Below are 23,741 nucleotides of genomic sequence, written 5' to 3'. Positions count from 1 at the left end.
GCCAGAACACCGAGGTAGTAAGGACCTCTATGTCTTACTTCAGAGACCGGCAGGACAGCTAATTGCATGTTACCTGTCCACACCTACACCCAGGAGGCACGGTGGCACCCCTCAGAGACCGGGGCATGCTAGAGTCCCTATAAACAGCCTCAAGCCACCAGTCATACGGGTTTTGTCCTATCCGACTACGGGGATAGCGAGCAAGACACCACATCTGTGAGGCCCTTATTTGAAGCTTATGCAGTAAGGGACTACACCACTACAGCGCAAGGGAAGCCTATTGATTTCCACCTGGACAAGGGGACTCTGGACTTGCCTCCGAACTGGCCGGACTCTGCCTGCCCTGTGGTCTGGTGCTCTGGACTGTGGATGCTGAAGTCTTCAGTAAAGATAAAGAGACTGCAACCTTGTGTCCTCGTTCTTCTCTGCGCCTCTCACCATTCTACCATCTACACACCGGGAACCCTGGAAATATACTTCACTTGTGGGAAGGTATACCATCTACCTGCCATAACATCACCCCAGCGGACCCCTTAAAGCAGCGTCGGTCAGCCTGACCGAATACCACAGGTGGCGTCACTAACATAAACTTTATCCCTTTGAAGACCTTTCCCTTTTATACAGAAGTCCCAGGGCCACAGACAGGGTCAGCCTCCATGACATCCCCCCCTTTGAGCCGACTGGACCCGGTACCGAGTACCCCCTTGCCCTGACGGGGCACTCCAGTTGTGAGAGGCTCACATGTGTTTCTTGCATTGCACTCGCAAGTGTGACCCCGGCCTTTGATTAATTTGCTTTATCGTAAAGGATATAGTTATTTTTTCTGAATTAAAAAAGCTCATTCATTAAATCAACATGATTATTTAGGTAGGGAATAATGGCCACTACTGTGATGTGCTACACCCATTTGGTTCAGTCATAAATTTTTCCATACTAAAGTATTGAGAGTGACTTAAAGAATCCCTCCTATTAACTTTTTTATCACTAAATCTGGATATATGTGTATGTAGTGTAGTATGTATGGGTTAATATACTTGCCTACCACAGCTTCCTCCAGTATCCAGCGCTATTCTGCTCTTTAGACTCCCTGCTGACTATGAGTGAGACGGAAGTTGCTTTCACAATGTAAGTTTATGGAGCCCCGTTCTGACGCTTCATAGACTTACATCGCAAAATCCACTTCCAGGTCAATCAGAGCGCAGTGTGACTTCACTGAGAATAGAAGTGGAGTAGCGCTGGACCCTGGAGAAGACAGATGTGAGTGCATCAACACAAGATTGCTCTTAGTGGCAAAATATTCTTGTAGTTGTGATACCTTTTAATGGCTATCAAAAATAAAATAAATGATGTTATAAAGCAAGCTTTCGAGACTTGTTAGGTCTCTTCATCAGGCATGATATATATCAAGCTTTCGAGACTTGTTACAGGTCTCTTCATCAGGTATGATATATACCAAGCTTTCGAGACTTCACGGGTGATCGCGGGTCACCAGTGGGTTGGCATGACAACCTGAGGTCTCCTGGAGACCTCTATGATTGTCACTGCCGGCTTGCTGTGAGCGCCGCCCAGTGGTCAGCGCTCATAGCAAGTGAGTAATTCAGCTACATGTATATAAGTGATCTGATCACCGCCTATATGTAGCTGAGCCGATTGGGTTATGGCAGCTTCTAGCTTCACATGGAGACTATTGAAGCATGCCAAAAGTAAAAAAAAAAGTTTTTGAAAATGTAAAAAAAATCAAACATACACATATTTGGTATCGCCACATTCAGAATTTCGCGATCTATCAAAGAAAAAAAGGATTAACCAGATCGCTAAACGGCGTAGCAAGAAAATAGTCAAAACGCCAGAATTACTTTTTTTTGGTCGCCGCGACATTGCATTATAAATGCAATAATGGGTGATCAAAAGATTGTATCTGCACCAAAATGGTATCATTAAAAACGTCTGCTCGGCACGCAAAAAATAAACCCTCACCCAACCCCAGATTATGAAAAATGGAGACACTACAGGTATCAGAAAATGGCGCACTTTATTATTTTTTTTTTAACAAAGTTTGGAATTTTTTTTCACCACCTAGGCCGGGATCACACATACGCGAGATATGGCCGAGTCTCGCAGGTGAAAACCCTGCTCTGGCGCCGGCACTCCGGAGCGGAGCGTGCAGCCGCACAGCAATACATGGAGCTGCACGCTCTGCTCCGGTGTCCCGGCGCCAGAGCTGGGTTTTCACCTGCGAGACTTGTCCGTATCTCGCGTATGTGTGATCCCGGGCTTGAATAAAAAACAAGACATGTTTGTTTTCTAAGAACTAGTAATGACCTGGAGAATCATAATGGCTGGTCAGTTACAGTTATATGAAAAAGTTTAGGCACCCCTATTAATCTTAAGCTTAATGTTTTATAAAAATTAGTTTTTTTGCAACAGCTATTTCAGTTTCATATATCTAATAACTGTTGGACACAGTAATGTTTCTGCCTTAAAATGAGGTTTATTGTACTAACAGAAAATGTGCAATCTGCATTCAAACAAAATTTGACAGGTGCTTAAGTATGGGCACCCTTATCATTTTCTTGTTTTAAATACTCCTACCTACTTTTTACTGACTTACTAAAGCACTTTTTTTGGTTTTGTAACCTCATTGAGCTTTGAACTTCATAGCCAGGTGTATGCAATCATGAGAAAAGCTACTTAAAGTGGCCACTTGCAAGTTGTTCTCCTGTTTGAATCTCCTCTGAAGAGTGGCATCATGGGCTCCTCAAAACAACTGTCAAATGATCTGAAAACAAAGATTATTCAACACTAGATGGTGGCCCGATTCTAACGTATCGGGGATTCTAGAATATGTATGCGTAGTATATTGCGCCGCCCACGCAGTACATCGCGCAGCCCATGCAGTACATCGCGCAGCCCACGCAGTACATCGCGCAGCCCGCGTAGTACATCACGCAGCCCACGCAGTACATTGCGCAGCCCACTTAGTACATTGCGCAGCCCACGCAGTACATTGCGCAGCCCACGCAGTACATAGCGCAGCCCACGCAGTACATTGCGCAGCCCACGCAGTACATTGCACAGCCCACTCAGTACATTGCGCAGCCCACATAGTACATTGCGCAGCCCACGCAGTACATTGCGCAGCCCACGCAGTACATTGCGCAGCCCACGCAGTACATTGCGCAGCCCACATAGTATATTGTGCAGGCCACGTTGTATATTGCCCAGCCACGTAGTATATAGCACAGCCCACGTAGTATATTGCCCAGCCACGTATGTAGCACAGCCCATGTAGTATATTGCGCAGCCCACGTAGTACATTGCGCAGCCCACGTAGTACATTGCGCAGCCCACGCAGTACATTGCGCAGCCCATGCAGTACATTGCGCAGCCCACGCAGTACATTGCGCAGCCCACGTAGTATATTGTGCAGGCCACGTTGTATATTGCCCAGCCACGTAGTATATAGCACAGCCCATGTAGTATATTGCCCAGCCACGTATATAGCACAGCCCATGTAGTATATTGCCCAGCCACGTACACTGTGTTCCAAATTATTATGCACAAAGAGTTTAGGAGTGATAAGGTTAGAATTTTTTTGTTTGTCATTTAAACTCATTGATGGTGATGTGTGTCAGGGCTCTTTATATCACTGAAAGCAATTGCAGATACCTGTGCAAATTAGTTTGGCAGGTGTGTCCAAATAAAGGCAAGACTACTTAAGAAGGCTGTTCCACATTATTAAGCAGCCTACATTTTTTGCCAAAATGGGAAAGAAAAAGGATGTCAGCTGCTGAGAAGCAACAAATTGTGGAGTATTTAGGTCAAGGCATGACTACAATCAACATTGCCAAGACACTTCATCGTGATCATCGCACAATCAAGAAGTATGTAGCTGATTCCCAGCACACACGTTTGCGTGCTGATAAGGAAAAATTGAGGACTCTTTCCAACAGGCAATTGCATAAGGTTAAAAGAGCAGCTGCAAAAATGCCTTGTCATAGCAGCAATAAGAAAAAACTCCGGCACACTACAATTCTTGAAATGAACAATTCTTTGTTTATTATTCTTTTTTCATTTTTCAAAATATTCTTTTAAACGGTGGGATTCCATATATGAAAAAAACTTTCAACAAACTTCTAGACACATATATTCTCTCTGATGGACACATATATTTTTCAACGTTTCGGCTGAAAAGCCTTTATCAAGAAATAATGTCCTTCTGTAACACATATGAAAAATTGTTTAAGACAACAAAACAAAAAGAATAAATAGACTTTCAAATGTCGAGACATTTAATAGCATGTCCCTTATTAACATATTATCCCCAACCACCGTGTGAATAATTTAGCCATTACATGCTTCTTATACCCGAGGAGAATCTTCAAATAAAAAAGAAATAAAGAAAGTAAAGGAAACGTGTTTACCCAAACACACGAAATAGGTGTTCTTTGAACAAAGGAACCTGAGTATCAATATATTCAGCTAACAACAATTAGGACCACATCCTAACTGATTATGTGATACATTCTTATAATTCTCACGTTATATTGCAAAAATAGGGATCCAATGAACATGTATCCCATATATGCCGCATAGGAATATGCTGGAGATGTGGAATAGAGTAGAAAAATGGTTTTAAAACACTCATGTCTAATGTGGATAACCGTGTACAATAAAAAGAAAGTTGCTATACTTGCAAGTATGTTGCGCAGGAGAAAGAGAACCCACACTGTGGAAACAGATTTTCATTATTAGTGCCTTATATACAGGCTAGTCAGGAGACCACGCATAAGATAAATACCTTAAGTCCAATAACCGGTATGCACCGTGCTCGATATGAAATTCCAGGAAGGAGTGCGTGACCGCTGTCAAAGAAGCATGTGTGAAAAGACAGCGTGTTACCAGCTTTTAACCCTCCTCCGGTGCTCGTGTCCGCCCTAATACTTCCGGGTGAGAGTTCACAAAGGAACATGTGACGGGAGCGCTATTGAAAGGTCTGGAGAGGGACGAGACGTGCCGGAAAAGACCGATGTTATGCGCATGCGCTGTTTAATGGTGCTCTGTTTCTAGTTCCCGCTTGTGTGCTAAAAAGAAGAAGAAGACAAAGGGCATAATTAGAGCATAATATTTAAGTTTTATCCCACTCTATCCACTCTCCATGCATTTATGTGGAAAAATAAAGACCATATATGGAATTATTAATAAAAGTTATGACTTTAACTATAACTAATCTTTTAACATAACCTGAAGGCCACTAAGTTTATGTATGAGTCATTCTGGAAATTAAAAGGGTATATTTCAACATACATTTCCATCACTTGTTCTGTTCTGTCTGGAGAGTGAAATCATACAATTATACTGTAAAAGACCACATAATTGTTTTGAAAACAAAGGACTATTATGAGAGAAGCCATATACAATTCATTACCTCAATAGGAGATCTCATATTCTCTATTTAAACCGTGTGATGATAAGGTTTGTAGTGTGTGAATCCAAAAGGATTCACGTTCCTTCAGTTTTTTGACCCTGTCACCCCCTCTTCTGGCCATAGAGACATGATCTATCACCTGGTATTTTAATTGTGACACATTATGCTTTTTCTGTATAAAATGAGCTGGAATTGGCAACAGTGTCTTATCACATCTTATAGTGGATTTGTGTTGTGAGATGCGGTCTCGGATATGCTGGGTAGTTTCCCCAACATACCCGAGACCGCAAGGGCACTTTATCAAATATATGACAAAAGAAGAATTACATGTAAAATATCCCTTAATTTGGAATCTCTTTCCTGAACGTGGATGTGTGAAGGAATCCCCTTTAGACACATTGGAACATTGATAGCAACTCAAGCAAGGGAATGTCCCATTGCGTGATGTAGCTAGAACTCTTTGTACTGGTCCCCTATCTCTAGAGCCCACGTCCGCCCTAACCAAGTGATCTCTAATGTTAGGGCAGCGTTTATTGCAAATGATTGGCATAGAATGAAATTCTTTCACATGGGGGTATGCTTTGCCCAAAATGTCCCAATGCTGAAGAACACATTTGCTTATAAGGTAGTTGAATGGGTGAAATGTGTTAACAAAAGCTAATCTTGGTACTCTCTGATGTTTACCTGGTCTAGTCACATCACCTTTTGTTGAGAGAATGTGGTCTGGGTATCCTCTGTTGTAAAACTTAGTATTCATCTCTTGATGTCTAATCCGACTAATGTCTGGATTGGAAACAATTCTGTCAACCCTGGAATTGAGATCTCTGTGAAATGTAAGAAGGGTCTCGACGTCACCTGTCCATATGAGAAAAATGTCATCTATATAACGCCGCCAATATGTCACACAGGATGTGAAACTAGGATGTGGATAGACATGCGATATCTCAAATTGGTTCATGAAGATGTTGGCATACGGGGGTGCCATATTCGACCCCATGGCAGTGCCCTTCTTTTGTATGTAAAATTGATCCTCGAACATGAAAAAATTACGGGTCAATACCAATGTGAGTAAATCTCGGCAAAAATCTCGTTGATTGCTTAAAAAGTCCGTGTGACTACACAAAAATGACATTTAATCCATCAAAGCCCCCAGGACGTCCCATAGTTGCGTCCACAGAGTCCTTACTATCTCATCTAGCGATTACACTTGAAAAGATTTTATCTCCCCTAGTACCAAGTATTAAATCTTATCTTAGGGACACGACGGATTTCCTAAAGTCTCTTCGTGACATAGGCAGAGTACCTTCCAATGGTATATTAGTAACTATGGATGTAAATAGCTTGTATACCAGCATTAGACATGAAGATGGATTGGAGTCAGTTATGTCATTTTTGTGTAGTCACACGGACTTTTTAAGCAATCAACGAGATTTTTGCCGAGATTTACTCACACTGGTATTCTTACATTTCACAGAGATCTCAATTCCAGTTTACCAGGCCTGACCTTCTCAATATCTTATGATTTCACTTCCATGAATTTTTTGGACACCATGGTGATCATTAATGACAACAGGAACATAGAGACAGATCTATATGTAAAAACTACAGACAGAAATAGTCTATTAAAATACGACAGCTGCCATCCTCACCATGTAAAAAGAGCCCTCCCCAAGTCTCAACACGACAGGGTTGACAGAATTGTTTCCAATCCAGACATTAGTCGGATTAGACATCAAGAGATGAATACTAAGTTTTACAACAGAGGATACCCGGACCACATTCTCTCAACAAAAGGTGATGTGACTAGACCAGGTAAACATCAGAGAGTACCAAGATTAGCTTTTGTTAACTCATTTCACCCATTCAACTACCTTATAAGCAAATGTGTTCTTCAGCATTGGGACATTTTGGGCAAAGCATACCCCCATGGGAAAGAATTTCATTCTATGCCAATCATTTGCAATAAACGCTGCCCTAACATTAGAGATCGCTTGGTTAGGGCGGATGTGGGCTCTAGAGATAGGGGACTAGTACAAAGAGTTCTAGCTACATCACGCAATGGGACATTCCCTTGCTTGAGTTGCTATCAATGTTCGAATGTGTCTAAAGGGGATTCCTTCACACATCCACGTTCAGGAAAGAGATTCCAAATTAAGGGATATTTTACATGTAATTCTTCTTTTGTCATATATTTGATAAAGTGCCCTTGCGGTCTCGGGTATGTTGGGGAAACTACCCAGCATATCCGAGACCGCATCTCACAACACAAATCCACTATAAGATGTGGTAAGACACTGTTGCCAATTCCAGCTCATTTTATACAGAAAAAGCATAATGTGTCACAATTAAAATACCAGGTGATAGATCATGTCTCTATGGCCAGAAGAGGGGGTGACAGGGTCAAAAAACTGAAGGAACGTGAATCCTTTTGGATTCACACACTACAAACCTTATCACCACACGGTTTAAATAGAGAATATGAGATCTCCTATTGAGGCAATGAATTGTATATGGCTTCTCTCATAATAGTCCTTTGTTTTCAAAACAATTATGTGGTCTTTTACAGTATAATTGTATGATTTCACTCTCCAGACAGAACAGAACAAGTGATGGAAATGTATGTTGAAATATACCCTTTTAATTTCCAGAATGACTCATACATAAACTTAGTGGCCTTCAGGTTATGTTAAAAGATTAGTTATAGTTAAAGTCATAACTTTTATTAATAATTCCATATATGGTCTTTATTTTTCCACATAAATGCATGGAGAGTGGATAGAATGGGATAAAACTTAAATATTATGCTCTAATTATGCCCTTTGTCTTCTTCTTCTTTTCAGCACACAAGCGGGAACTAGAAACAGAGCACCATTAAACAGCGCATGCGCATAACATCGGTCTTTTCCGGCACTTCTCGTCCCTCTCCGGACCTTTCAATAGCGCTCCCGTCACATGTTCCTTTGTGAACTCTCACCCGGAAGTATTAGGGCGGACACGAGCACCGGAGGAGGGTTAAAAGCTGGTAACACGCTGTCTTTTCACACATGCTTCTTTGACAGCGGTCACGCACTCCTTCCTGGAATTTCATATCGAGCACGGTGCATACCGGTTATTGGACTTAAGGTATTTATCTTATGCGTGGTCTCCTGACTAGCCTGTATATAAGGCACTAATAATGAAAATCTGTTTCCACAGTGTGGGTTCTCTTTCTCCTGCGCAACATACTTGCAAGTATAGCAACTTTCTTTTTATTGTACACGGTTATCCACATTAGACATGAGTGTTTTAAAACCATTTTTCCACTCTATTCCACATCTCCAGCATATTCCTATGCGGCATATATGGGATACATGTTCATTGGATCCCTATTTTTGCAATATAACATGTGAGAATTATAAGAATGTATCACATAATCAGTTAGGATGTGGTCCTAATTGTTGTTAGCTGAATATATTGATACTCAGGTTCCTTTGTTCAAAGGACACCTATTTCGTGTGTTTGGGTAAACACGTTTCCTTTACTTTCTTTATTTCTTTTTTATTTGAAGATTCTCCTCGGGTATAAGAAGCATGTAATGGCTAAATTATTCACACGGTGGTTGGAGATAATATGTTAATAAGGGACATGCTATTAAATGTCTCGACATTTGAAAGTCTTTTTATTCTTTTTGTTTTGTTGTCTTAAACAATTTTTCATATGTGTTACAGAAGGACATTATTTCTTGATAAAGGCTTTTCAGCCGAAACGTTGAAAAATATATGTGTCCATCAGAGAGAATATATGTGTCTATCAGAAGTTTGTTGAAAGTTTTTTTCATATATGGAATCCCACCGTTTAAAAGAATATTTTGAAAAATGAAAAAAGAATAATAAACAAAGAATTGTTCATTTCAAGAATTGTAGTGTGCCGGAGTTTTTTCTTATTGTTCTATTTTTCCAGAGCACCTCTGACTTATTAAGTGAGCACCCTCTTCACCAAATAATTTTGTCATAGCAGCAGACAAGTTTTTGAAGCTGCTGGTGCCTCCAACGTCCCCAGAACAACAAGATGCAGGGTCCTTCAGAGGTTTGCAGCTGCGCGTAAGCCATCCTGTCGACCACCTCTGTCCACTGCACACAAGCAGAAACGGCTCCAGTGGGCCAAACGATACATGAAGACTGACTTCCAAACTGTTTTGTTCACCGATGAGTGCCGTGCAACACTCGATGGTCCAGATGGATGGAGTGGAGGATGGCTGGTTGATGGACACCCCATGAAAACACGGCTAAGGCGCCAACAAGGAGGAGGTGGAGTAATGTTTTGGGCTGGAATCATGGGGAGAGAGATTGTCAGCCCCTTTATGATCCCTGAAGGGGTAAAGATGAACTCCATAATCTATGTGGAGTTTCTAAAACAACACTTCCTGCCATGGTTCAAGAGGAAGAACCGTGCTTTCCACAGCAAGATCATTTTCATGCATGATAATGCACCGTCTCATGCTGCAAAAAACACATCTGCATCTCTGGCTACTATGGGCATAAAAGAGGACAAACTTATGGTGTGGCCACCATCTTCCCCTGACGTCAACCCCATTGAGAACCTCTGGAGAATCATCAAAAGGAGTGTCTATGATGGCGGGAGGCAGTTCACATCTAAGCAACAGCCCTGGGAGGGTATTCTGTCCACATGCAAAACAATTGAAGCAGAAACCATCCAAAAACTGACAAATTCAATGGACGAGAGAGTTCAGAAGCTTCTTTCGAACAAGGGGTCCTATGTGCAAATGTAACATCACCTAGAATAAAGTTTTCAGTTGAAAACTGTTTGATTTCATTTTGTAATAAGCTGATAATGCTTATAACTTCACAATTGACCATTTTTTTGTTCAAAATGAAAAAAAAAGGTTGAAAACTCTGCTGTGCATAATAATTTGGAACATGCATTTTGAGTGTTTATTTTTTTTTTTAAAGATACTGTTTTCATAGGCAGTTTGTTCCAAAACATTGCAATTATACTAGAATAGTAGATGACTGGAAAATAACAATGATTGCAATTCAGATAGGTAATTTAGAGAAAATATGAGGAAATATTATTTGCATAATAATTTGGAACACAGTGTATATAGCACAGCCCATGTAGTGTATTGCCCAGCCCATGTAGTATATTGCCCAGCCACTTATATAGCACAGCCCATGTAGTATATTGCCCAGCCACGTATATAGCACAGCCCATGTAGTGTATTGCCCAGCCCATGTAGTATATTGCCCAGCCCACGCAGTATATAGCAATGCGGGCATCATATCCCTGTAAAAAAGAAGTAAAATAAAAAATAGTTATATACTCACCTTCTGGAGCCTCCGGATCCAAGCGATGCTCCTCGCCCGCTCCGGTCCCAAGAGTGCATTGCAGTCTCGCGAGATGATGACGTAGCGGTCTCGCGAGACCGCTACGTCATCATCTCGCGAGATCGCAGCATGGAGAGTCGGGAGGAGCGGGAAAGGCCTGTTGTCGTTCAGGGGGCCGACGGACTGTGAGTATCTAACAATTTTTTATTTTTTTAATTATTTTTAACATTAGATCGTTTTACTATTCATGCCGCATAGGCAGCATGAATAGTAAAAAGTTGGTCACACAGGGTTAATAGCAGCGGTAATGGAGTGCATTACACCGCGGCATAACGCGGTCCGTTACCGCTGCCATTAACCCTGTGTGAGGGCAGACTGGAGGGGTGTATGCGGGCGTCGGGCAGTGAGTGCGGGCACTGCGGGGAGTAAGGAGCGGCCATTTTCTTTCGGACTGTGCGCGTCGCTGATTGGTCGCGGCAGCCATGACAGGCAGCTGCCGAGACCAATCAGCGGACGAATAACCGTTACAGACAGACAGACAGAAGGACAGACGGAAGTGACCCTTAGACAATTATATATTCAACATAGTTGTTCAGGGGAAGGATACAAAAAGCTGTCTCAGAGATTTAACCTGTCAATTTCCACTGTGAGGAACATAGTAAGGAAATGGAAGAACACAGGTACAGTTCTTGTTAAGGCCAGAAGTGGCAGGCCAAGAAAAACATCAGAAAGGCAGAGAAGAATGGTGAGATCAGTCAAGGACAATCCTCAGACCACCTCCAGAGAGCTGCAGCATCAACTTGCTGCAGGTGGTGTCACTGTGCATCGGTCAACTATACAACGCACTTTGCACAAGGAGAAGCTGTATGGGAGAGTGATGCGAAAGAAGCCGGTTCTGCAAGCACGCCACAAACAGAGTTGGCTGAGGTATGCAAAAGCACATTTGGAGAAGCCAATTTCTATTTGGAAAAAGGTCCCATGGACTGATGAAACCAAGACTGAGTTGTTTGATCATACAAAAAGGCGTTATGCATGGTGGCAAAAAAACACAGCATTCCAAGAAAAAAACACTTGCTACCCACAGTAAAATTTGGTGGAGGTTCCATCATGCTTTGGGGCTGCGTGGCCAATGCCGGCACCGGGAATCTTGTTAAAGTTGAGGGACGAATGGATTCCTCTCAGTATCAGCAGATTCTTGACAATAATGTTCATGAATCAGTGACAAAGTTGAAGTTACGCAGGGGATGGATCTTTTAGCAAGACAGTGATCCAAAACACCGCTCCAAATCTACTCAGGCATTCATGCAGAGGAACAATTACACTCTTCTGGAATGGCCATCCCAGTCCCCAGACCTGAATATCATTGAACATCTGTGGGATCATTTGAAGAGGGCTGTCCATGCTCGGTGACCATCAAACTTAACTGAACTGGAATTGTTTTGTAAAGAGGAATGGTCAAAAATACCTTCATCCAGGATCCAGGAACTCATTAAAAGCTACAGGAAGCGACTAGAGGCTGTTATTTTTGCAAAAGGAGGATCTACTAAATATTAATGTCACTATGGCTATGAAGTTCAAAGCTCAATGAGGTTACAAAACCAAAAAAAGTGCTTTAGTAAGTCAGTAAAAAGTAGGTAGGAGTATTTAAAACAAGAAAATGATAAGGGTGCCCATACTTATGCACCTGTCAAATTTTGTTTGAATGCAGATTGCACATTTTGTGTTAGTACAATAAACCTCATTTCAAGGCAGAAACATTACTGTGTCCAACAGTTATTAGATATATGAAACTGAAATAGCTGTTGCAAAAAAAAACAATTTTTATAAAACATTAAGCTTAAGATTAATAGGGGTGCCCAAACTTTTTCATATAACTGTATAGCATTTAGTGCACCTAGCAAAAAAAGCCAAACAAAAAACAAGTGTGGGATTGCACTTTTTTTTTGCAATTTCACCGCACTTGGATTTTTTCCCAGTTTTCTAGTACATGACATGGTAAAACCAATAATGTCGTTCAAAAGTACAACTCGTCCAGCAAAAAACAAGTCCTCACATGGCCATATCGACGGAAAAATAAAAAAGTTTTGGCTCCGGGAAGAAGGGGAGCAAAAAACAAAAGCGCAAAAATGAAAATACCTCTGGGGGTTAAGGGGTTAAAGTCAACACTGTCAATATAACACTATGTGGCATGAGGTCAAACAAAAAACTTACCAGCTTTCTGTCTAAGAGACCATTTAATATCACCCCTGACTGTAAAAAAAACACTTTTTGTTTTCCTCCAAGCATACTATTGCTAAATTAACTAATGTGTAAGAGATAGCCTTCATTCACTAGCTGTTTTCAGCTGATGCCCTTAAAGGGGTTTCTCAGTGCTTTTACTTTGATAACCAATCCTTAGGACAGATCACTGTAAGATTGGTGTTGTCTGCCCCCCAGCACCCCCACCCAGTAGCTGTAATTATCTCTGGCAGTATTAGGGTATGTGTTCACGTTCAGGAAACGCTGCGTTTTTTACGCAGCGTTGAGCCGCAGCGTCAAAAACGCAGCGTCCAGATGTTACAGCATAGTGGAGGGGATTTAATGAAATCCCGTCTCCACTGTGCATTAAAAAACGCATGCGTTTTTCCCGCAAAAATGCACATGCGTTGCGTTTTTTCAGAACGCAGCATGTTGCTACAATGAGCAAAACACGCAGGAACACCGCAGGTGACCTGCCAGTGACCTCAGGTGCATTTTTGGTCAGGATTTTACCTGCATAAAATCCTGACCAAAGCCTGAAGCAATCCTGAACGTGGACACATACCCTTAGGATATAAACAGTTTATGGAGCAGAGCCATGCAGCTTGGGAGTACTGCCAGATACTCCTTTTCCATTGAAGCTCATCTACAGTACATGGCATTGGACACTAGACACTGTATAGAGCTGCACTATACTGCTCAGTACACTGTTTTTATCCAGCTGCTGCTAGAGGTGAGAACAGCTAGTCAGTAATCAGTGGGGGTAGATTTCAGACCCCAATTGATTTTACTTTTTATCAATCAAAAAGTAATAAACAACACCATTTATACATGAGGGAAAACTTCAGGGGCTTCATAAATGAGATATATATATAGATATGTAGATTTTGCATTGCTCTAATATTTTACAGTATAATTGTATCATAAAGAATGTCATAAAAGATAATATTACCAGACAGACCACTTATATATTGCTCATATGATGTCTCTAACAAGCTCCTTTGAAAGAATGCAGCGTTCAAGACATCTTGGTAACAGTATGGATAAGCAATGGGAAGCTGAAAGGCGAGGAGCCAAGAGAGCAGAAGCAAGGCTCAACAATGGCATTCAAGAAATTGAGGAAGCTCAGCATTACCATATGAATAGCATGACAAAAGAGCAAAAACGATTACAGAAAGATCTCATCAGGATCAAGCAAGGTATGAAATTCAAATGCTTTGATTTTTTTTTTATTCAGTTTGTTTTGCTTTAGATGTGCTCATGAAAGGAAGTCCAAAAGTTATTGCCCAATTCATCAAAGCTTTTAAGCCAAAAACGTGGTGAATAAACCTCTAAAAGCCGCAACATTTTGTAGAAACTCGTAGATGTGCTAACATTTTTCAGCTTTTAGCATTTTCACACCAATTTCTGCCAGCTCTGACTGAAATGAGATTTCTGATGTAGCACAAAGAGGTGCACCCAACTCGTCAGAAGCTCCACAGTCAGACTCCAGCACATCCCCTCATCAAGACCAGTGAGAAAATTGCTGGTATGGTGAAATAGGGCCTATATGGTTTAATATTTTTTCTAGACATTAACTTAAGAATTTTGGAGAAGTGCTTGAAGTTGGGATAGATGTTTGCCAATGTATTTAGTATATTAAAGGGGCTGTCCACTATCAGAAAATGCCCTTCTATAAGCTATGGTAGCTAGAAAAAAAATTACCATTACTTGGCTCCAACACTCCAATGCTGTGTCCTGGGCTTTTATCCTGGGCTTTTGATGTTTGTTTGCTTTGGTAACATCACTTTACCAGCTGAGTTCAGCAGCTCTGCCCATGTACACGGCACAATCTACTGTGCTCACTAAATAGAGACAACCCCTTTAAGATTTACATTTAATAATCAATTTGTTTATTATGTTCCAGCCACTGCAAAGAAAGCCGCAAATGTTAAAAACAATCACAAAACAGAAACTCCACAATCACAAGCAACAATTGCAGGAAAGAGGTGAGATTAAACTTCATAACATACATGTTATTTATATGCTGTAAATGCACTAGAAGTGCCAAACCAGTTCTTCCACATAATGATTTGTCACAATTAGTGATGGGCTAACCCGTGGATGTTTAGGTCAGGTGGGTTCGGCAGAACATGTAAAAAAAATTTGGTTCAGGTACCAGAACAGTACCCAAACCCAAGCACGGACCTGGACCCTATTTAGATGAATGGGGTTCCCAACAACCGTTACTTGACATACTGTCATTTGCATGACAGCGCAGCAAACATAGGCTCTGATTGGCAGTAAGATCATTTCCGCCTGTCATAGAGTTGCGGTTCCCACACTGTCAGATGACAGCGTGAGCCATCAGCTGTGACCCATGATAAAAAGGTTACCTCCGGTCACAGACGTTGGCTGATGAGGGGGTACTACTCCCATCTGCCTATGCCTGCTGTCGCTGATAACAGCGAGAGCAGGCATCGCTGATGGGAGTATTCATCATCCAGCGCCTGTGCTATAAATAAATAAATAAAAAATGATGCGGGGTCTCGTCTAATACAGCTAATTATAGTTTGTATTAGAAGGTTCAAATTTTAAGGTACAGGTTGATTCACTTGCTTCTTTACCCAGACAAATTGCTGTAATTTCTAAAAGAGACAATCCATCACACTGAAAATTAGACTGTACATACTTTTAATCATGAGAAACTGATGTTTTAAAGCAGATGTTGAAAATGTCCACTGGTTGCATCCAAGCACGCCTGCTTGCCCCGTTCCATATTGTTGAATGTATTCCACAGGACATCTGGGGTCATAGCCTGAATTTCTCGCTATGTGTTCTCTAGGAGTGCCTGTAATATTCGTGGCTTTTTACTGTACACCTGATGCTTCAAATGTTCCCAAAGGTAAAAATAAGGCAATAACTATTTTCTTTCTCTTGTTCGGACCCATTCTATTCCTGAACAACAGTGACTCTGTACGGGCGAATATGATCTTTCGTGACACTCATTAACATTAACACACGCCTATCTCCTGGGAAAGCCTGTTCAACGATTTATGTGGAGATCCCAGAAGTCGATGTTTCATATCTTAAATTGTTTCATAAGACATATTCGGATGTCCTCCGTCATGCCTAACCAATAATTTTACTGCACATTCCAGCTTATTCACCAATGACATGATTTCAACCTCGAAACTTCTTTAGAAACTCACTTTGCATCTCTTTGTTACAGCAATTTTTCTCAGTATAGTATTGAGTATATTACCCTGGTTTTTTTTTACGGCAATTTTAACAAAAGAAAGAAACTCCATAAACTCCTGATAATACACCCTAAACCTCACTGGTATTTTCAAGTGAAAAAGAAACAGAATAGCTAGCAATCAGTTTTCAGTTACCTGACCAGGCCACATTTTTTAACTGCTTAACCCCTTCATGACCTTGGGATTTTCCGTTTTTCCGTGTTCGTTTTTCGCTCCCCTCCTTCCCAGAGCTATAACTTTTTTATTTTTCCGTCAATATGGCCATGTGAGGGCTTATTTTTTGCGGGACAAGATTTACTTTCAAACATCATCATTGGTTTTAGCATGTCGTGTACTAGAAAACGGGAAAAAAATTCCAAGTGCAGTGAAAATGCAAAAAAAAGTGCAGTCCCACACTTGATTTTTTGTTTGGCTTTTTTACATGGTTCACTGAATGCTAAAAGTGACCAGCCATTATGATTCTCCAGGTCATTATGAGTTCATAGACACCTAACATGACTAGGTTATTTTTTATCTAAGTGGTGAAAAAAAATTCCAAATTTTGCTAAAAAAAAAAAAGCGCCATTTTCCGATACCCGTAGCGTCTCCATTTTTCATGATCTGGGGTTGGGTAAGGGCTTATTTTTTGCATGTTAGGGTGTTTTGGGGTTAGAGTTGGGGTTGGGGTTATGGTTGGTATTAGGGTTAGGGGTGTGTTGGGGTTAGGTTTGGGGTTAGGGTTGGAGTTAGGATTGTTTTTTTTCACTGTTTAAGCACATTAGGGGGTCTCCAAATGCAACATGGTGCCCGCCATCGATTCCAACCAATTTTGTGTTCAAAAAGTAAAACGGTGCTCCCTCACTTCTGAGCCCTGCCATGCGCCCAAACAGTGGCTTTCCCCCACATACGGGGTATCAGCTGTTAAAGAAATGGTTAATCATCATCTTATAATATCATAAAAATAACAGAAAAACAAGTATTGTGCAATGGTATCATCTGAGTCTCTTTTAGCACGATTTCACATTCCACATAGCAGTGGTCAATAATTCCCAGAAATTGTCAAGGACATCTTGCTATTTTTGTCCAGATTAATGATATGTGTCTGTTTTTGTCTGAATCCATCCAAAAACTCAGGAGAAACTGCACAACACATTTTGTGATCCATTTTCTCCTGATACTCTTGCAAAAATGGCAAAGTTTGGGTCTAAAGTAATTTTCTTGTGAAAAAATTTAAATGTTAATTTTTTTACTTCCACATTGCTTTAGTTTTCGTGAAAAAGGGTTAATAAATCTAAAGGGTTAATAAATTTCTTAAATGTGGTTTTGCGCACCTGGAGGGGTGCAATTTTTAGAATGGTGTCACTTTGGGGTATTTTCTGTCAAATTAACTCCCCAAAGTCACTTCAAATGTGAGGTGGTCCCTAAAAAATTTTTTTTTTAAATTTAGTTTGAAAAATGAGAAATCGCTGGTCAACTTTTAACCCTTATAACGTCTTTAAAAAAAGTTTTGTTTCCAAAATTGTGCTGATGTAAAGTTGACATGTGGGAAATTTTATTTATTAACTATTTTGTGTCACATAACTCTCTGACTAAAGGGCACAAAAATTAAAAGTTTGAAAATTGCTAAATTTTCAAAATTTTTGCCAAACTTCTGTTTTTTCATAAATAAACGCAAGTCATATCAAAGAAATTTTACCACTAATATGACGTAGAATATGTCACGAATAAACAGTCTCAGAATCAGTCGAATCCGTTGCTCAAAAAAATAAAAAAATGCTTCTAAAATGTTTGCCTTTCCAACATCCTAACAAAAAGACATTTAAAAACGGATGTTGAAACAAAGGTGACATATGGCAAAAAAAAAATTCACAAAATGTGTTATTTTTATCAATGCAAATTATATCAACCTAAATTTGACACAAACATTAGGTACAATGTCAGAAAAACAATCTCAGAATGTCTGAAGAAGTGTTCCAGAGTTATAACCTCATAAAGTGACAGTGGTCAAAATTGTAAAAAATTGTCTTGGTCATGAAGGTCAAAATTGTCTCTGTCACTAAGAGGTTAAATCTGACCAGCATCACTTTATGTGGCAATAACTCTGGAACACTTGTCCAGTGATTCTGACATTGTTTTTGTGACATTGTACTTTATGTTTGTGGTAAATGTAGGTTGATATGATTTGCATTTATAAAAATAACACATTTTGTGAAAAAAAACATTTTTATGACTTTAAAACAAAGACACAACATACAAAATAATTCATAAATAACATTTACTATATGTCACCTTTATATCAGCATCAGTTTTTAAATGTCTTTTTGTTAGGATGTTGGAAAGGTAAACATTTTAGAAGCATTTTTTATTTTTTTGAGCAAAATTTTGAAAACCTATTTTTCAGGAACACTTCACTTTTGAAGTTACTTGATGGTTTTCAAATCCACATTTAGGAATTAAGTTAACTCTGCAGGTGTTTCACTTAAATTAACTCAAAATGGAAGGAAAAAAACCTGAAATTACATTTTTTCTACTGAAATGTTGTTTTAGCCCTGAATTTTCATTTTCACTAAGGTAAAAGGAGAAAATGGGCCTCAAAATTTGTTGTGCAATTTCTACTGAGTACACCAATACCCCATCGGTCATCAGAAACTGTTTGGGCACATGGCAGGGCTTGGAAAAGAAGGCTATGTGCACACGTTCAGGAATTCTTGCAGAAAATTCCTGAGGAAAACCTGAAATTTTCTGCAAGAAATCTGCTAGAAAACCGCATGTGTTTTTTGCGCGTTTTTACCGCGTTTTTGACGCGTTTTTGGTGCGTTTTTGATGCGTTTTTTCCCGGACATTTCCCAATGCATTTTAAGTGGGAAATCCGCAAAAAACCCGCAAAATTAATGAACATGCTGCGTTTTTTACCGAGATGCGTTTTTACCGCGGAAAAAAACGCATCATGTGTACAAAAAGTGCAGAATTCATTAAAAATGATAGGATGCATAATATAAGCAGATTATTTGCGGTTTTATAGCGTTTTTATAGGGAAAAAACGTGAAAAAAACGCGAATAATATGCAACGTGTGAACACAGCCGAAGGATTGCTCTTTGACCTTTGGAGCTCAATTTTGGTTAAAATAGATTCAAAGCACCGTGTTGCATTTTTAGAGCCTCTGAGATGCCAAAACAACAGAAACCCTCCAAAAGTGATCCCATTTTGGAGTCCACACTTATCAAAGAATATATCTCGAATTGTAGAGAGCATCTTGAACACAAAGGCACTTCACAGAATTTTAGAACAATTTGGGGTGAAAATGAATAATTCCTTTTTTCCAGTAAAATATTGTATAATCCCCAAATGTTTCATTTCATTTTCACAAGAGTAACAGGAGAAAAAAAAAGCACAATTTGTTGCAAAATGTGCAATACATTATATATGTCAGGGTTGTCAAACTGCATTCCTCGAGGGCCGCAAACAGGTCATGTTTTCAGGATTTCCTTGTATTGCACAGGTGATAATTTAACTACCTGCACAGATAATGATTCCTGCTCCTTGTGCAATGCTAAGGAAATCTTGAAAACCCGCATGGTTTGAGGCCCTCGAGGAATGCAGTTTGACACCCCTGATATATGTGGTCAGAAATTGCTGCTCCGACATACGGCATGGCTAAAATGGTTTGGGGGTATCATATCACATTAGCAGAGGGGAAACAAATTAAAATAAGATATTTCCAGCTCCCGGTAAAATTTCTTAGAACTTTATTCCGTCATAGATTAAAAAGTATCATTTTGATACAAAGCAGAAATGCTTTCTATTTTTTTCCCATCGTCAAATGAATATTTGGATCATGATTTCCCCGCTCACTGGACTATGACAATTGGTGAGCTGGCATAATTTTTTCTACTTACCACATTAGCAGAGCCCTGAAGTGGCAAAAATAGGAGAGGCCACAAAAAGTGAACCTAGTTTTAAAACAATACACTTTAAAGATAACCTGTCACTTGAATTTGGCGGGACCAGTTTTGGGTCATATGGGTGGGGTTTTCGGGTGTTTGATTCACCCTTTCCTTACCCGATGGCTGCATGCTGGCCGCAATATTGGATTGAAGTTCATTCTCTGTCCTCCAGAGTACACGCCAGCGCAAGGCAATATTACCTTGCGCTGGTGTGTAATCCGGAGGACAGAGAATGAACTTCAATCCAATATTGCGGCCAGCATGCAGCCATCGGGTAAGGAAAGGGTGAATCAAACACCCGAAAACCCCGCCCATATGACCCAAAACTGGTCCCGCCAAATTCAGGTGACAAGTTCCCTTTAATGAATTCATCAGGGGGTGTGGTGAGCATTTTTACACCACTGGCGTTTCACAAATTGCTACACCATTGAGCAATAAGGATAAAAAATGACATTTCATTCTGCTAAAATGTTGTTTTTGCCACAGATGTTTCATTTTCACACAATGTAATAATAGAAAATGGACATCACAATTTCTAACAAAACTGATCCCGAACATGGCAATACCCCGTATTCCTGGTGCCATTTGCAGAACCCCTGAGGTACCAGAACGGCAGAACATCCCTACAAGTGATCCTATTTTGGAAATTACGCCACCCAGTGAATTTATCCTCTCATATAGGAACTATTTTGGCACAACAGGTCTTGCATTTTTGTGCCAATACATTGTACTTACTGTAGCTTGTGTTTGTGGAATCAAGCAACTTATAAATTAAGTAGTCGCGTCCCATGACCGCCATGCCAAATATGTGGATGCTAACTGCTTTCTGGGCATGGCCATTTAGCTTTGGGAGATTGTTTTTTTCTGGATTTTTTTGTGCCAGGTTGCTTTTCCAGAGTCTTTATGCAAGCATTAATATGGAAACTCCCGATTTAAACTTTTATGGGTGACAGATCTGCGCGATAGTTTGTTCTTTATGAGATGAGTTGACATTTATAGATACCACTTCAGGGCAAATAACATTTTATTGCTTTTTTGCTGTTTAAAATACTGTACTTTATTTAAAATCTATTTTATTGTGTCTTGTGTACCACTATCATTCTAGCGAGATACAAGTTATGAATAATATATACTTTGGTTATTTTTTTGTCTTTTGTATAAGAAGTCAGCTGGCAGCTTCTTCAGAAGGACCAGTCATGGCATCTGGCTCATCTATGACTCTACAAATGCGTATAAATGACTTCATGGATGGTGTAAAGAAGGGAAAGGAAGAAAATCTTCAGAGATTTGAATTGCCACTTCCCGGAACAGTTATAACAGATACAAAAACCTCTCCGGCAAGGAGACCCAGTATTGTTTCAGTAACTGGAGATGTTGTGTCTAAGGAAGATCTGCCAGGAAAATCATCTGGTCTTCTGTCTAATACAAAAGATAAAGCATTTGGCTCAGTAAACCCACCATTTCTTAGGCAGAGACGAGGGTCTCTTTTCAAGGACAGGGCAGCAATTGATGAAGAAATATATGCCCCGGATGGGGGTCTCCGTACTCTACACACAATGCCTGACTTTATGGCTTCTCTGGAGGAAGCCAAAAATGCCAGATATATTAGACATAGAGTCAAACCAGAGTTTGAAAAAGAACTGAGTGTTGGTGAAATATTCATAAAGGAGGATAGCAGTGGTTTTCCCAATGAATGTGAAATGGACAATGCTAATAAAACTATTTAAATTAGGTTTATTTTATATTACCAGACGTTATAAATCAGGACCTTCGAACAATTAAATATACCTTGACAATAAAGATCCTTCAGTAAATGCAGCATTGTATGTTTATATTGTAAGTTCTAAAAAGTAATAGGCAAATTCATTTATCATTGTGTCTCATTTTCAGTAAGCGATTGTATTTTTTGTGCCTTACACTGGTTAAATGCTTCAATTTGGGTTGTAATGCATCACACCACTATTTATCACACAAGTATGCGTGTGTATCATTTGGTTGATGAATCTAGGTTATACATTCTTTAGTGTGATGTCACTCCCAGAGGAAGGCAGAAGCTGAAATGTACCTCAGGGTTTTTCCTTGGGTTTTGGCACCACACTCCTGTACAGGTATCGTGTTACAATCTGTTTCTATCTTAGATTGATTTTTATATATGTCATCCAATGATCTTATTCATGAATGGCAAATTTATGTCACTAAAATTTGCAATCAGGTATTTTAATTGATAGCATGTTTATAGCTGTCTGTTAGTTAATTCTATCGTGGGATAGTGATGCCACCTAGTGGTTTCCCACTTCTTTTTATGTGTTTTTAACCAGTTTTGTGATTTTTCAATAAATAAATGTGATATTATTGTTCATAAATGTAATTCTCTAGTACACTTTTTTCTTATATGATTTATGTCATTTTGTGTATTGAACCTACTACTTTGTCCATGTGGAATGGTCTTTTTGACATGCCTATTTGTGTGTCTTTTTGTATTTGTGATGTGATTGCAGACAATTTTGCTAATTATATCTCTGCTGTGTATTTTCACAGATTTCTGTCTCTGTCACCATGGACTACAAAGCCAGGGATACATCTTGACAGTCTAAATTTTCTAAGGTTTTTAATAGTGGGTCTTCACTGATGTGGTCTGAGTACTAGAGGAATGTTAGCGAACTCCAAGAGTCTATAAAATGTTTACTTCAGATGCGCTTAGAGTATGGTGCAATACAGCAATTCTGGAACACTATTTGAGCAAGCAAATGGTCTCAGAATACAGATCTTCCCCTCTTTTTCAGTAGATGATGAAAGTTTTGTTACCAAGTGGGAGGAAATCTATACCAATGTCTCCCTAAAATGTATAGAATTATTGATTAATCATAACCAACTAGGGATCCTGAGCCTGGAGAAAGAACTAGATGAGGCAAGTGCTCACTTAAAAGAGATGATTTCTCCAGATGTAATGACCTACTTCAGCAGGCAAGTAGAATTATGCTGTGAGGAATGGGAGAAATGTATTCATGAGACCCAATCCAAAAAATTATTATGTGACTTGACAGCTTATCAACAAAAAATAGATATATAGATGGTGACGACAAATAGTACAAACCAGGAATAGAAGATCAGAATCTATTTCCTCTGCTTCCTCAGCTGGAGATAATTCAGACGCTTCCCATGCATTATATGTCTCTATGAATACTGGCAGGGTAATAAAAATTACAACTCAAACAAAGAATGAATATCAACCTGGTGCCTCTGTGGTTATCAATTTGTCTGACTACTTTTTATCTGATACTGATCTGTCTGTATTATACAGGGTTCTCACTTTCTCACCAAGTTCACACTTGAACCCATTATTAGCAGTAAGGGACCTCCACGTCTTAGCAAATTCTCTAATATTTAAAAAGTGGTTCCACAATGAGGAGTTACAGAGAATGTTCCCAACCCCCATGGAAGAATTGGCTCTGCAGACCTTAAAAGATTTATCCAAAGAGCAAGAGGTTACATCATTAGGTAAGATACCATCTTGTCTCCATCACAGATCTCAGAGGTTTCCACCCTTGTACGCATGTCCCAGCATTGAAATATTTGTCCAATTAGTTT

At 39.8% G+C, this 23,741-nt stretch overlaps 1 protein-coding gene across 3 annotated transcripts in view; it reads left to right on the top strand.

Annotated features, from left to right (window-relative positions):
* The window catches only part of CCDC190 (coiled-coil domain containing 190), a 29,582-nt gene extending 6,219 nt beyond the window's left edge, over positions 1 to 23,363 (top strand). Inside the window, exons 2-5 of one of the 3 annotated variants that reach the window (XM_077278327.1) lie at positions 8,269 to 8,551; positions 13,987 to 14,189; positions 14,897 to 14,978; positions 21,316 to 22,815. In XM_077278327.1, coding sequence (XP_077134442.1) covers positions 14,000 to 14,189; positions 14,897 to 14,978; positions 21,316 to 21,880 — 837 coding nt within the window. In that variant the 5' untranslated portion in view covers positions 8,269 to 8,551; positions 13,987 to 13,999 and the 3' untranslated portion in view covers positions 21,881 to 22,815. Of the gene's footprint in view, positions 1 to 8,268; positions 8,552 to 13,986; positions 14,190 to 14,896; positions 14,979 to 21,315 lie in introns of all 3 variants that reach the window. The other 2 variants (XM_077278329.1, XM_077278328.1) reach the window with 2 other exon arrangements.
* The last annotated feature ends 378 nt before the right edge of the window (positions 23,364 to 23,741 follow it).

The sequence above is a fragment of the Ranitomeya variabilis genome, chromosome 8 (assembly GCF_051348905.1).
Source record: "Ranitomeya variabilis isolate aRanVar5 chromosome 8, aRanVar5.hap1, whole genome shotgun sequence".
NCBI classification, from domain to species: Eukaryota; Metazoa; Chordata; class Amphibia; order Anura; family Dendrobatidae; genus Ranitomeya; species Ranitomeya variabilis.
Note: the sequence above shows the minus strand (reverse complement) of the source record. Positions and strands in the feature narration are given on the sequence as shown.